The 16,317-nt window shown below is 41.5% G+C and overlaps 1 protein-coding gene across 1 annotated transcript in view; it reads right to left on the reverse strand.

Moving 5' to 3' along the window:
• Positions 1-7,827: 7,827 nt before the first annotated feature.
• Positions 7,828-16,317, reverse strand: part of LOC138215232 (carbonic anhydrase-related protein 10-like) — an 82,286-nt gene continuing 73,796 nt past the window's right edge. Inside the window, exons 8-9 of the mRNA XM_069177288.1 lie at positions 14,091-14,265; positions 7,828-11,606 (exon numbers count right to left, since the gene is read on the reverse strand). Coding sequence (XP_069033389.1) covers positions 11,584-11,606; positions 14,091-14,265 — 198 coding nt within the window. The 3' untranslated portion in view covers positions 7,828-11,583. The remainder of the gene's footprint in view (positions 11,607-14,090; positions 14,266-16,317) is intronic.

Here is a 16,317-nt window from a genome sequence, read left to right on the forward strand (position 1 = left end):
ATTTAATTTGCTATTGCATGACATTGTTGTCACAAATGCTCAAAACAAGACAGGAGCCAAATGCACGGGGGTAGATGAAGCTAATCAGAGTTGGGCTAGCAATCACACAAGGGCAGGAAGTGAAGTAGACTGAGCTCAACACAGGTGCTTAGTGTCTACAAAGTAAAACAGGAAATACAAACCAAAATACAACCATGACAATTCTGACATTAAGATTCAAAAACATTTGATTCTGCATGTCCGAGAATGTGGAACTCAATTTTCAAGAGTTGTGACGCTGTGTAAAATGCAAACACAAACAGAATGCAATGATTTTCAAATCATGTGAACCCATATTTAACTGAAAAAAGACCAAAGACAACATATCAAATGGTAAAACAGAAATTGTATTGTTTTATGAAAAATATGGCCTTATTTTGAATTTGATGCCAGCAACACGTCTCAAAAAAGTTGGGACAGGGTCAGCAAAAGATTGTAAAGGTTGTGTAAAGCTAAAAAAAAAAAAAAAAAAACCTGGTGGAACATTTCACAACTAATTAGGTTCATGGCAACAGATCAATAACATGATTGGATATAAAAAAAAAAAAGAGCAGTTCAGAGAGGCAGAGTCTCTCAGCAGTGAAGATGGGGAGAGGTTCAGCACTCTGTGAAAAAGAGTGAGGGAAAATTATGAATAATGTTCCACAAAATAAAATTGCAAAGAATTCATGGATTTCATCATCTATGGTTCATAATATCATTAAAAGATTCAGAAAATCTGGAGAAATCTCTGAACACAATGAAAACCAATATTGGATGGTGGTGATCTTCGGGCCCTCAGGCAGCACTTCATTAAGAACAGACACTATTCTGGAGTGGAAATCACTGCTTGTGCTCAGGAACACTTGTGAAAACCATCGTCTGTGAACACAGTTCATCGCTGCGTCCACAAATGCAGGTTAAAACTTTACAAAGGAGAAACCAGATAGAAACGTGATCCAGAAACACCGCCGCCTTCTCTGGACTGAGATCATTGAAGATGGACTAAGGTGAAGTGGAAAACTCTCCTGAGGTCTGATGGATCACAATCTGAGATTCTGTTTGGAAATCATGGACGCTCCATCCTCCAGGTTAAAGAGGAGAGGGACCATCCAGCTTGTTATCAGCGCTCAGTTCAAAAGCCAGCATCCGTGATGGTACAGGGATACACATGGCATGGGTAGCTTGAACATCTGGAAGGAAGCATTAATGCTGAATGATATATTCAGGTTTTGGAGCAACATATGCTGCCATCCAGACAACATCTCTTTCAGGGAAGGTCTTGTTTATTTCAGCAGAACAACGTCCAACCACATTCTGCACGTATTCCAACAGCATGGCTCCGTAGTAGAAGAGTCCGCTGATAAACTGGCCTCCTGCAGTCCAGACCTGTCAATCATTGAAAACATCTGGAGCATCATTCAATTCAATTCAATTCAACTTTATTTATATAGCGCCAGATCACAACATAGGTCATTTCATGGCACTTAACACATTAAAGTCCTTACAGCAGAACTTTACAATATTTTACAGAGAAACCAACAATTCAACAATTTCCACATAAGCTAGGAGGGAAAAAAAACTCCTCTTCAAGGGAGAAAAACCTCCAACAGAGGGAAGAAAAACTCCCTCTTAACAGGAATAAACCTCCGACAGAACCAGGCTCAGAGGTGGGCCTCGATCGGTTGGGGTGAGAGGAGAGCAGAGAGAGAAAAGGACAGCATAGAGATATAAGAGAAGAACTGTTGGTGGAGACGACAAGCGCAGAGCAGAGACATGCAGCTCCATGACGGGACATCTGGAAAAGAAAGAAGACAAACTACGCGAGCGAAGGAACTGAATGGAGACAACAGATAATAAAAAGAAACTATGGGAGAGAAAAAGATGGTGAGGTATGAGTCAGTTAAAGAGTAGGAGGAAAGAAAAGAAGCTCAGCATGTAACGAGGTCCCCCAGCAGCTTCGGCCTATAACAGCATAACTAAGGGTTGGTTCAGGTCTACCTGAGCCAGCCCTAACTATAGGCTTTATCAAAAAGGAACATTTTGAGTCTAATTTTAAAGTTAGAGTCAAATCATCATGAAACAAAAATTACGACAAAGGAGACCCTGAACTGTTGAGCAGCTAAAATCCTATATCAGGCAAGAATGGGACATTCCACTTCCAAAACTCCAGCAACTGGTCTCCTCAGTTTCCAAACATTTTTAGTGTTGTAAAAAGAAGAAGTGATGCAACACAGTGGTAAACAGTTCTGTTCTATTAACTTTTGTTCCCAAGTCATTAAAGAACTACAGCAAAGAGTGGTTGTTACATCTTAGAGCCTGTTTACACCTGGTATTAACATACCTGCTTGATGATCTGATCCCAGCTAGACAGCTTTGAGTCGTATCCATCACTCAGTGAAATGTCTTCAACCAAACACGGAATCTTAACATGGAAGTGTTCCATCAGCATTTCTCAACAGATCAGTGAAGAGGCTCTGCACCCGAAGACACTTTCCAGTTTGATTGTTTTTCCGCCCTTTACTTAACCACAGTAATTGAAAATTAGAAACCATATTTAAATTCTGTTTCCGTGCTGAAAAGATATCCTGCATATTTCCTTTTAAATCATGCAGACAAATAGAACCGGCACATGAAAACAAACAACAAACAGAAGGAATCCTTTATATCACTGTGGTCCACTGTTTCATGTTATCAAGCTCATTCTAATGATACAGTAGATTCTGCTTTGTAACAACTGAGTGTGACTCAGCCAACACTGAAGCCATCAGTTACATAGTGTGGGTTTTCCTTCAGGTTTAGAGAGGAAGCATACGAGAGCAGCAGTTCCCACCTGGTGTATTGGGACATGCTTATGTAACCTACAGGTGCTTTAATATATCAGAGCACATATGGCCTTAAGGTAAGAGCAGCAGCAGTTTTTCAGCCAGAACATTTTATTGTTATTTTTAAAAATACTTTGTTCTACCGTGGGTACTCTTAAAACAATGTGTCTGCACTGCCCTAACCCCACTTGACCAATATGCAAAGACGCAGTTCAACTCCACTTTCAAAACTGTAATCCCCAACAGACGTGTCCATCTTGAAGGACATGGGTCCCACCCAACAGCTCTGCAACTGTAGATTCCCTGACCTCCTATCCCCCCGGATCCTGACCCCTGGAGCACCAGAGAGCTGTGTGCTGAGCCCCCTCCTTCAGCCATGATTGAGTACCTGCATATAACACCAACAAAATCATAATGTATGCAGAAGACACCACAGTGACTGGACTGATCATTGATAAAAAGTCAGGTTCAGAGAAGAAAGCTCAGCAAAGACTTTATTTTCCCCGTCACTCAAGACAATAAACATCAACAAGGATTGCTGGTGACCTTTTGCACGAGTATTGGGAGCATACTGACACATCTCTGAGCCCTACAGTGTGTTGTCAGGAGTGACCACAACACTACTGGGATCCAGCTGCCATCTCTGGAGGAGATCTACAGCTCTAGCAGCCTTCGGAAAGTCAAATTATTCATTACACAAAGCGTGGTGGCGTACCACAAAAAAACAAAAGAAGAAGAAACTGTGCGCATGCAAGTGTGTGTAAGCGTGTGTACATGTGTGTAAGTGTGTGTAAGTGTGTGTACATGTGTGTAAGTGTGTGTACATGTGTGTACGTGTGTGTAAGTGTGTGTACATGTGTTTATGTGTGTGTAAGTGTGTGTACATGTGTTTAAGTGTGTGTAAGTGTGTGTAAGTGTGTACATGTGTGTAAGTGTGTGTACATGTGTGTACATGTGTGTAAGTGTGTGTACATGTGTTTATGTGTGTGTAAGTGTGTGTACATGTGTTTAAGTGTGTGTAAGTGTGTACATGTGTGTAAGTGTGTGTAAGTGTGTGCTGGCAGGATCTCATTTAAAAGTACAACATAATTTACCCACCAGTGAATAGAAATCGTTTTACTATAGATAATTACCGTGTTAAGTACTCAAGGTCTTTATACGATTGCTTATATAACTAGTCTCTTCCTAAGTGTAATTGGGGTTTGGATATGTGCATGTTTAAACCAGCAGCATCACATGCTTTTATTACTCGATAGTGTCACGGTCACAAAGTTTGACAGGGATAATATTCACCTTCCCACCAAGAACCCTTATAGTTTGGAGTCACGGCTTATTCTACAGAGGCTGTTTAAATGTGTCTCTTTTTAAATGTTCCAAAAACAAATGCTTTATCTTTAAAAGTTACGAAGGATAGAGGGCATGCTGGGAAATGGGAGAATCACAAGAAAGATGGATGCACCAGGGCCAATCACAGCTCTTTCACTCTGCAGAAGATATGTCTACTAATCAAACAAGTTACAGGGCAACAGAGATGTATTCATGTTCATTTCAAGGATGTGCTGTTGTCACAATTTGATTGTCAAGAATGGATATTGAAAAAAAGATCATCATAACTAAATGCACACACAGTGTTCACAGGATTACAGCTGCCGGTGCCAGCGTGTGTTTATGTGCATGTGCACTTCCTGGTATAACGAGACAAGGGAGGCAGACAGAAAGCGGACTGATATTTTATTACTAAAACAAAGCTCGCATATCTTCGCAGACTTTACCTTGAATAGTAGCACTTAAAATGGCACTTATTTGTAGCACTTGGAAGTTTGGCTATCTTGAAGAAAATTGTACTTTCTTGATTGTTGTTGCTCTGAATTTGTACCCTCATGGTTGAAATGTACTTATTGTAAGTCGCTTTGGATAAAAGCGTCAGCTAAATGTAATGTAATGTAATGTAATGTAATGTAATATCAAAATTGTTGGCAGCATGTGGCGTGTTTTGTGGAGTCTCACTAATTTAGAAATTTGTTGTACTGAATTTCATAATTTCAGAGTTTGTCTGGGCAAGAAGACAAGTTAGTAGAACCTGGCTAGCAGTCAACCTTCGGTCTCTGTCTCTCTTTGGGTCACTTGTGTCTTTAAAACTAACATTGGTGATCCTGGATAACGGGTATCATGAAGCTGGTTATCACCCGTCTCTGGTAACGTAGGGGTTTTCCAGGTTGTTAACCACTACATTACAAGCCACATAATCAGAACCATGAATACAGTATCAAGATAGAAAACCCCAAAGTAAATGTGTACATACACTTAGATACAGATACACACGCGACATCTTTTTGTTTTTTTATGTCAACTTGTTTACTCCCTCCACCTTTAATGCCTTCATTTTTACATACAGTATATGTTGTGTTATGCCTCCAGGCTGGGAATAGTCATATCCAGAGGCATTGTGTTTGCAGGTTGTCCATAGTTACGTACGTCCCATTCTCATGAGACACAGTACCTCAATAACGCCTTCGGAGAATGTTTTCAAACTTGGTAAAAACATGATTTGGTACCAACGATTTTGGCGCTCAAAGGTCAAGGTCACTTTCACTTCACACGCCCGTCAACGCTGTATTTCAGGGACGCCGGGGGTAATTTGAATTTGTCACAAATGTTCACTGTACCTCAGCAACGAACTTATTGGATTTTTGAGGTCAGCGATGAAGGTCACTGTGACCTCACACCCGCCCTTTTTGTCAGTCCCATTCTTGTGATTGTGATATTTCAGGAACGCCTTAAGGTAATTTCTTGAAATTTTGGCACGACCATTTACTTTGATTTAAGAATGAACTGATTAGAATTTGAGCAGCGCAGTGGTGCAGTGGTTAGCATTGTCACCTCCAAGCAAAAAGAATCCGGGCCTGGGCCTTTCTGTGCGGAGTTTTCATGTTCTCCCTGTGCCTGTGTGGGTTCTCTTCGGGGACTCCGGCTTCCTCCCACCGTCCAAAAACATGAGTCTCAGGTTAATTGGTGGTTCTCCAAATTGCCCTCAGGTGTGAATGGTCTTTGTTTCCGTCTGTCTCTACATGTTGGCCCTGTGATGGACTGGCGACCTGTCCAGGTGTACCCTGCCTTCGCCCAATGGACAGGCTCCAGCCCCCCTGTCACCCTGTTCAGGATAAAGTGGGTATCGATAATGGATGAATGGATCATTAGAATTTGGTGGTCAAAGGTCACTGTGACCTTGAAAAACACATTTATGGCTACAACTCAACAATTTATACATTAATTATGACAATATTTCACGCAAATAAGAAGAAGTGGAAATTGAGAATCTATTTCACATTTATGGCAGAATTGGTGACATTACTCTTGAGAGTCCGACCAGAAATTGCAGTGACTGTACAGATTTACTGTGTCTTCAGGTGACACCAGAAATGTGTTGGTCCCAGCTAAGTAGTAGTTCCATCCCATAACTCACCTCAAAAATCAATCTTTACTTGTTTTTGTGCAGGCTAGAAAAATAGAATACAAAATATAAATTACAGAGCGTGAAAAGGTGCTGGCAGACATGTTTTTGAACTTTGGACAGAGCCAGACTATCTGCATCTTTATGGTAAGTTTGGCTAGCCAACCTCCAGCCATACAGTACTTTTATATTGAGATATCAGTGTGGTATCAATCTTCTAAATCTTGGCAAGAAAGCAAATTTGCTTATTTCTCACTATGTTTTGCCTATTCTTTAACTGATGAGCCAAAGAACTTTTTTATATTGTGGACTTCTTTCTCTTGACATAAGTCTATGCTTTATCATACAGTATATATATGTTTTCAAAGGCGCAGTCAGGAAGATGGATTTCTGAGCCTCCCTAAAATATTTCACACGTGTTTTTGCATTGTCCCTGTTTTGGCGATTAATTTATGAACAACACTGATGAAGAGCGATGTGCTCCAAACGTCACTGATGTTGTGGTGTTAATAAACGAACTGCATTGGGAGCTTTGAGTGTGAATAATTTACTTTCCAATAATTAATTAAATGGCCTGAGCTGCCTTGCTTAAATTACCCTGAATCTTTAGTGTGTCCATGACACAGTGTCACACTCTGTGGTCTTACACGGCAACTAAACCAGATGAGTGGATGACATGGCTTTTGAACTGTTACCCCTTTACATGCAATTCATTTGTAGCTAACCCGAGTGTCTTTTATATTTTATGGCTGAGATTGGTTGCTCCATCATGACACGCGCCAACCGCCTGATTCACATCCAATTCAATAGACTCGAGTCAGCCTCATTTTTCACATGATTAACTAAATAAGAAGGTTGTATTACAAAAAGGTGTGGAGGTGGAATTAAATATGTATAACATCCACCAAACCTGTGTGGAATTTTCCATTGTTTTTTTCATGTGTGCTATTGCCCACAATAACAACCCTTCAGCACAACTTCACCTCAAAGTTGAAATCAAAATTGCACTGCACCGGCGCATCTTTACCAACACGTCCATTTGTCGGGCTGTTCTGGACCATCTCGGCGCAGCCAGGTTGACATCAATCCATGAAAATTGCAAATAGGCACAAGGATGGATAAAAAAAAAACTTTGCGCCTGGAATTACACCTGTGCAGGTGCAAACAGAAGACCCCATGTCTCTATTTGTCACTTAAATCATGTAGGTGGTCCCATGATGTATTCGTGTTTGTATTCCTATAGTCAAAGATGATGGTCAACGCTGCTCACGCTCGTGAACTGCTTAAATTTCCATTTGTTACATTTTTAGTGGTTTATGATGATTGTATTTACAAAAACATTCTGAGAGAGATTGTTTGAAGGTTCTACAGACATTACCAAATAAACGTATCCACTGTGTGTTTGCCAGGTTTGCTGGGGTGGCAGTGAGAACACTTCTGCTGAGGCAAGCCAAAGGGTTTGGCTAATCTTTCACTGACTTCTTATTTAATTCTTGCCTGGAGTAAGTAAACAAGTTTCACAATTCTTAAACATACAACGACAGCTTTTATTTTTTTCCAAAAAGATTAAAACCCAACTCATATTTACAGTACCACTCACAGTATACCAGTTTTATATCCCAAAAGAAATGATCAAATCTTTATAATTGTTTGTGAATTTCCTCGCTGGGCGAAATGTGATCACACTGATCTCCACCTTCATCACACTTCCATTTATTTATTAGTTACATTTTGAAGAGTAAAGAAAAAGATAAACTCAGCTTCGTTTTCTTCATGAGATACAACATCACAGCAAACTGTAAAAACAATCCAACAAGCTAATGACCAATTGTATTGGTGTTAATCCACGATGTCCCACCGTAACATGAGGCCATTTTACAAACTTCAACTGTCACTTCAAAATTCCACATGCTGACTGCGGACTTGATGGATTTCAAGAAACAACTCCTCAACCAAGCAACCCAAGTTGGCCCGGTTTCAGATGTTTTTTTAGAGAGCAAGATTTGTGTGCCAATGTGTCCAAAAAAATTGAATAGATGCCAGCAAACACTGGTTCTGGTTCTGGTTGTGGTTCTGATCAGGGGGTGGGTGGACCACGAAAGACCTCCGCAGTGAAAATGTGTTTGTACCCGAGATCTATTAAAAGGTACCCCGTGGAGGGTTCTCATTAATGAGTTACATTTTTTTGTTTGACAGATGATGACTCATTCTGTCAACAGTGTCACACTCCTTTACTGATCTATAGGTGGCGCTGATGCCCGCAGACTGCAAGCAAGAATACACTGTTTAAAAAATACAAAAAACATGAGAATGCAAATGCACTGAACATGTTTACTAAACCTGAAGGAGACAGGTTTTGGTAAGAAATCCTGAACATAAAAATAACGTTCATCTGTTCACAAGAAAACAATAGTCAATAATGTGATTTATTTTCTTTAAAATATTAGTTTCAATCAACAACATGATTTTAAGTGGCAGAAATTCTATCTTGAAATTAGACCCTTGTAGTACTGCATTGTTGCTGACTATCTTGTTTTCTGTTTTTGGTCAAATACGACCAACCGTTTTACAATAAAATAAAATTTCACTAAGCATCTTAGTCTTTGTTCAGAATGCAGGAAAACTGTATTTGTTCCTTAAATCAGGTCTTTCTTAAAGACTGTCCGCACTGTTGTTTGCAAGTGAGCAGATCAGATTTGGTGAGTCCAGACATCACCAAGCTGTCTGCACGGGTTGCTGTGGTGACGACGTACTCGCAGTTACGCAGCTTTCCAACAGAATTTCTGTTCGTGGAGAGTCGTTATCGTTGTCGTCGACAGCGCAGAAATCTAGCGCCCTGCTAGTGTTAGCATAGATGATGCAAATCGGATGAGCCAGCAGAGCATCCGGACTGAGACGCATCTGTAGAAATCTGAGTGGAAATTGCCTCCAAATGTGGTTTGGATCCGGTTTGCGCTAAATGTGTTTTTTAGCTGTCCGGACTTTAAAAAAATCAATCTGGATATGACACAAAAAAAAACGGATTTGGGCTGAACAAGGCTTTAGTTATTTTGGCAACACCTGTCAAGATTTCAGTTCACTTGTGGCACATGCGCAGTTTACAGTAATCACTCTAAATCTTCAGTAAACTCTCAAATTCGAGACAGAAGTAAACAAAAACAGCTTCTCCTTTCTTGCAGACTGCTGCAGATTTGAAGGCTGGGCCGACAACTGTAGCTAGCCAATTTTATCCTACTTCCTGCCAGCCTGTTTTGATGGCTACATACAACATTGCACTAAAAGACTGGGGCAACTTACACGTTCACATCGTACTGAGAGTTGCAGTAATTCCCTGTCTCAGGCCTGGAACACTGCCTGCCGTGTGGCGTGTGTGTTACCTGTTGCTGCGTGACGTCATTTCAGTTCAGTGTTCATGTTAAAGGATTAGAGCAGTCACACTGCCTGCTGACACGCAAGTCTCACCTTCGTCTCACGCCTCGTGTGCGGTGCGTCATTTATAAAATAGAACCGACAACTATTTTTCACTCGTGCCGTGCACGGTTCCAGCTAAAATACAAAAGGAAAAGATCTGTGATCACAGTTGTACTGTATAAACACAGCAGAAATCCAGTGTAGGCTGTAATTATACCATGTCGACACTTCACCAGGAAAGGGGCGGGGTTTTCTTCACTGCTCTCTCGCTCGGTGTATGTGTCTGTGTGTGTCTCGCTATGAACGAGGGTAAACAAAAAACACGTGGCTACTTTTTGGTTCCAACTCAGCTTGTCTGACCTTAAAAAATCAGCACTGATAGTGATTATCATAGAGAAACTCATTGATTCAATGGTCGGACCTCCAGCGGCAGCACCGCAGCTGAGACGCAGCCCATGTGGATACACACACGCATCCGAGCCGCAGTTTAGCAGCACGTGAAAGGCAACGCACACGCCAGGCAGGAAGCGTGTTCCAGGTCGAACTTTACTAACTTGAATTCAGCTGATGTGTGCGTGTTTGTGTGTTCAGAGAGCTCACAAGAGAACTGGCAACTGCCATCTTGAGATGTCCGATGGCGTGAACACTCACCAGTCGTAAACACGGGAATCATTAATGTTGTTATCTTTCCTCCTACATGACATGAATGTGGCATACAGCTGTCAGTGTCAACTCCAGCTGATGGTACATGTAGAAGACATGGAAATAAGGAAACAGCATGAGTTAGTAAGCTACTGTAAGCAACAAGTACACGATAAGGTGAGAGGACCTTTGTTGCCATGGTTACATTGGTAAACATGCAGTGATGGAACGGTCATGGTTAAAAGAAAACGATGTTAAAGTTCAACCATCCTTCTGACGTCACATCCTGCTTCGCTCCTGTTTTAATTACTGACCACCAGAGGGCGCTGTGATGTCAAGCTTATAACAATAATAATGGCCGTAGTTTTTATTTGATTTAACCTGTTTGGGAGGTGAGGATATCCAAAGCTTGACATGTGTGCCGTTCTCATTACAGCTGCTAATCTAATATTGGCTTTGTAAAGTGCGACCTTCAGTTTTGGTTGAATGTTCTTGGTCTGCTGTGTGTTAGCTGGTTAGTTGGAGTTCCAGCTCGGCGGTCGGACCTTTATGCTGCTGTGAGAAGCAGAGATTTGATGCGAGGTGAACTCTGTCACCACATTTTATTAAACACCAGGAAGACGAGTGAACTATTTCAGAATCATGCAGAGCAAGTACCCTCTCTATCGGTTCAGGCCGCTGTCTGTCCCTTCAGCGATGAAACCTGAAACTCACACATTTCATCATTCTCTTTGAAAATTAAAACTCCTCAGTTACTATTTGACATCGTTGCCGTGGGTACAGAGCATCAGTGGAAATGTAATAACTCCTCCAGCGAGTGGAGGATAGTTTCCAGAATTGCCATCTGTAGCCTGGGTTTGAATGTGGACCGGCGATCATCACCTCATCCAAAGTGATTCAGTCTTTACAGTTACAGTCTTTGTGAGTTCAAACAACAAATAAATACACAGTAGAGTGAAGACATCAGAGTCTTTAGGGACTGATTAGTGCCCTCGCTGTGCAGACCCCGCAGACTTGTGTCAGGCTGTAGACGTGCAGGAGGCCGGCACAGCAGTTAGTTTAGAGTCAGCTGATGTCAGTTCAGGTCATCAGTCTGTAGTGAAGAACAGCTCTTGTGCTTTTCATTCAGTTTATCTCACGATTGTTCAGCTCTCATCGGTTCGGCAATGTGAACTGGACTCAAATGATTCCTGCCTTTCTTCTTGTGGCGCTGCAGCCTCACCTCTTTATTATCTTCTACTTCAGGAGCCACTGGTTCACTGAGGAAGAAGAGGAGAGGAGAGGAGAGGAGAGGAGAGGAGAGGAGAGGAGAGGAGAGAAGAGGAGAGGAGAGGAGAGGAGAGGAGAGGAGAGGAGAGGAGAGGAGAGGAGAGGAGAGGAGAAAATAAGAGATAATTAGTAGAGGAAGGATAAGAAGTGTGCAGAAAACAGAACAAAGTGGTGCCTCAGGTTTAAGAAGTTAAAAGGCGAAGCAAGAAACAGAGAAACATCAGACAGGATGATGAGAGAAGAGAAAGTTGGAGGAGTGAAACAGTTTAAAACTGTTTATGAACTCTCAGCAGGTTATGGAGGAAGTGTGCAGACTGAACACGATCCATCTTTAGTGTCTGGTTGATGGACATTAAATTCCTACGATCTAGGTCACGAAGAAAATGGAAGCACGATGCAAAGCTGGAAAAAAACCCAGTGCAAACGGTCCCACAGAAGCACAGAGATCTTCCAACAAACACAACTTCAAATGGCTTTCTGTTTGATGAGAAACTGCTTTCTTTTTGTGATGTGAAAACCGGAAGTGACGAGGTCTTATCATGAGTTATAGGCTCCCGTTGCTCGCCCTGCGCCACTCAAAAAGTTCAGTTACATAAGTTTAATACAGTCACCTGGCGTTGCCTTCTGTCTATGTGCGTGTGTTGAATTATCATTTAAAAGGCATTTAAAGCTCTTCATTTTACAGAAGCTGCAGCCTGTGTTTTTTCTGTATTAGTTCTGTGAAGCTTCGTCACTTTTATGTGCCATATTTTTCATCCTTCTGTCTCTTTGGCCCTTCGACCTTGACTGTTCAGACTCTGTGTTGCAACAAGCTGCATATCAAAGGGAAGCAGAGGCCATTTGAGGGGAGAAAGCACTGAGCTCGACTGGATCGATACCGAAGATATTCACGGAGCTCAGGAGACGCTGCTCAGGAGTTTTATTCCTGATGGATGGAAGGACTCCTACGCTGTCCACTTCCACATTTGTTTTAGTGTGTGTGTGTGTGTGTGTGTGTGTGTGTGTGTGTGTGTGTGTGTGTGTGTGTGTGTGTGTGTGTGTGTGTGTGTGCGTGCGTGTGTGTGTGTGGTGCAACAGTTTTCTTTTTAACACCATTCGCGATTAACCAGGTTTACATTCCCAAAAACAGACAATACACTCCCACACATACCATAATATAGATAGATCTAAAAATAATTTAGAATGGACAAACGGAATCAGCCTTCATTTCTGTTTCTTCCGTATTTAATAAAAATCAACAAATCAATAAATAATAATAAATAATTATTTTATAAAATAAAACATGAAACTGACAAAACTGATGGAACCCTGAACCTCACTCAACAATCAGCAAAAACACAACGTGTGTGTCTCAGTGTGTCTCTCAATGTGTCTCTCAGTGTGTGTGTCTCTCAGTGTGTGTGTGTGTGTGTGTGTGTGTCTCTCAGTGTGTGTCTCAATGTGTGTCTCAGCGTGTGTCTCTCAGTGTGTGTCTCAGCGTGTGTCTCTCAGTGTGTGTGTCTCTCAGTGTGTGTGTGTGTGTGTGTGTGTGTCTCTCAGTGTGTGTCTCAGTGCGTGTCTCAGTGTGTCTCTCAGTGTGTGTCTCAGTGCGTGTCTCAGTGTGTGTCTCAGTGTGTGTCTCAGTGTGTGTCTCTCTCTTTTGACCATTCAATTGGAATCAGTTGAGTCCAGGTGAACTTGAAATTTAAAGAGACATTCCTGAGATATCACGTTTACAATAATGGAGACAAACAGATGAACAGAAAACGTGCCATGTTGGACTTCTCAGTATTTCCAAAACCTCGGGTACTGACCTGACCTCATCATTTCTCTAATTGCCTGAAACCATGGGTCTGACTTTCACACACACTGGTTGTCTTGGCTTTCTTTTTTATGTGTGACGCGTCCATTTCAGGCAACACACTGAATGTGTTCCAGGAGAAACCGGGTGCTGGTGTTGAAATCTCTTCACTTTCTTGAATTATGACAGTGTTGTAAAATGCTCTGCAGATCTTTTCACCAAATTTGTGAAAAGCAAATTGCAAATTGAATCCAGGGATTAATTCAAAGTCATTTTGTATATTTCATAAATCAAAACAAGTGACATTCTTCCATGCAACAATTCTCAAACAGTAATCATTGGTGAAATGCTGCATGGTGAATCACTGTGATCAGTTTCCAAGTGATTCATTGTGATCATCAGTTGTATCTGAAGCAGCATACCAACCCAACCAGCACGGCTGCCTGTATTTACTGAAGCAGCACTGTTAGAAGTCTTATCCCAAAATCAACTGTAAACATCATGACATCGACTGTTTCTTCCACTGATCCGCTGGCTTAAACTGAAGGTTTCCTGGTTATCTGTGAGTAAACAAATCTGACCTAATTAGCCTTAAAGGGAAAAAGGGAAACTCGTACTTTTTGATCATTTCTAGGAGTATAAAACTGATTTGATTACTGCAGAACACGCCCCCCACCCCCTCACCCCACCTTACCTCTGTACTGTGGGCGTAGGGCGCGGTTGTTGGGGCAGTCGCGGCCCTGCTTGCTGAAGTTGATGTTGGTCCGGATGCAGCGCTGCAGCAGCGACTGGGTGGGCCGAGTGTTGTCGCTCATACTCATAAAGATCTTGTAGGGCTCGTTCTGACTGAGGAGGCGCAGGGAGTGCATCTGTGGGAACACAGGTCAGTGTAGGTCAGTTTAGATTAGTTCAGATTAGTTTAGGTCAGTTTAGATCAGTTTAGGTCAGTTTAGATTAGTTTAGATCTGTTTAGGTCAGTTTAGATCTGTTTAGGTCAGTTTAGATTAGTTTAGATCTGTTTAGGTTAGTTTAGATTAGTTTAGGTCAGTTTAGATTTGTTTGGGTCAGTTTAGATTAGTTTAGGTCAGTTTAGATTAGTAACTAACCACCATGTCAGAACTCTTTTCATCCACCTCAGCAGGGATTCTTGGGAACTCAGGCGCATCATAGCACAGTGGGAAAGTAAGAGGAATATAATCAGAAGGTGTTTCACAGCCGACTTTAATCAGAGCCAATCAGATGAGCTCTTCTCATCCCCTTTAAGACTTCACACAGGTGGAAACTAACATGCTGCTAATGGCCTCCATGGGCTGATCACAGCCTGAGCAAGAGGTAACTAATATCATGAATAACTCTTCCCCTGGTATTTTATGAGAATCAGAAGTTAGTTTAATGATATAAAACACAAAAACCTGCGTCATGTAGATGACAAACACTGGCATTAAACGTCAGACTAAAAGTTCCTCCTGGTGGCCAAGTTCTAAGAAGAATCTTAGAGTTGTGACGTTTTCTAAGAATTTCCCCTTAAACTTAAGAGTAAATTAGATCAAAGTTATTCACAAAACATCTTAAGATGGAGAAAAACTGCACAGATCAGAGAGGAGGACTTTAAGAGGACGAAGAGTTTCTTAATCAGAAGCCTTGAAATAATCCGCGTTGTGATTTGGTGCTATAGAAACAAAATTGAGGTTGAAATAATAAAACTCATGGAGCACATTTAAAAGCGTCTCGTCTGAAACGCTCCACCTGAAACCACGTTGCTGAACAACAGAGAAGAGTTCGCACGTGAGAAGGAAGAACGGGGGAGTACGAGCAGGAGCGAGAGCAGCGAGAGTAAAAGGCAGCTGGTGCGTGAGAGTTCATTACAATCCAGTGTGATCGTAACGTGCTGCACTTTGACGCTCAGCTTCCAAGTCTGAAGAGTGCAGGTTGGAACTGATCTCTGTAGCTGCTTGTCAGCGATGCCAAGACGCTCTCTGGTTCTGACCCAGATACATTACAACATGGTGAGTAGATTTACAGCTACGTCGCTGTGCCTGTTAGCCGATGATAGTTTGTACTGAAAGGGCTCAATCTTAGCGGCGCAGAATGCAAAGTGACAACACACTCGTCATTTTCCCGCCCAGCATCCGCGATGTTTGAATGGCAGATGGACCTGCGGCTTCGGTTGCAACGCTATTTTTTATGGTATGATAACCGTCTCAAAAAATATCACGGTGTCACAGTTTACGGTATTTTATTTTTATTAGGTGTATTATTATTATTATTATTATTATTATTATTATTATTATTATTATTATCGGTTACATTGTTAAGTTGAAGTGCAAAAAAGTCTTGCTTATGAAAATGAATAAAACACATGTAATTGAAGCAGGATTTTACTGCAGTGGTTGGTTCATGTGGACCTCTTTTGAACTCATGCACCTGCAAGCAAAGATTATTTTCTTCATGGAATAGTAAACTGAGTATTTACTTTGAATATTCGGTTATAAAAACCAACAGTAAACTGGAACCGCGTTCACTGCAACACTGTACATGAAACTCTTTTTTTAGTTCGGTGTTAAATTTATTACCAGGACGCATACTTTGATCCGTGGAAGGATTCTTCCAGGGGTTTGATGTGTTTTCAGTTTCAGTCCACATTATTTGCAAACTAGATGTCCGTCTATGAGGACAACCTCACATTCATGTTTAAGATGTCCAAAGTTGTCTCGTTTATTTTTAATCACTTTTTCAGGGGTGGAGATGGTCATAGGGTTAGTTTCGTATTCTCTGCTGCTTTTGTGTTTGTGGCGCCCGTTGCTGAGTCTGACAGGCAGTCGACGAGGAAAGGAGATGCAGGCGAAGGCATCCGTTTGTTGCATTGTATTTTAAATATCGGTATTAAGCACTTGGGCACAGAATGATAACCATCAGTTATA

This window comes from Embiotoca jacksoni, unplaced genomic scaffold, assembly GCF_022577435.1.
Source record: "Embiotoca jacksoni isolate LCO1_2020_lvr unplaced genomic scaffold, fEmbJac1.0.p SCAF_71, whole genome shotgun sequence".
Lineage (NCBI taxonomy): Eukaryota > Metazoa > Chordata > Actinopteri > Embiotocidae > Embiotoca > Embiotoca jacksoni.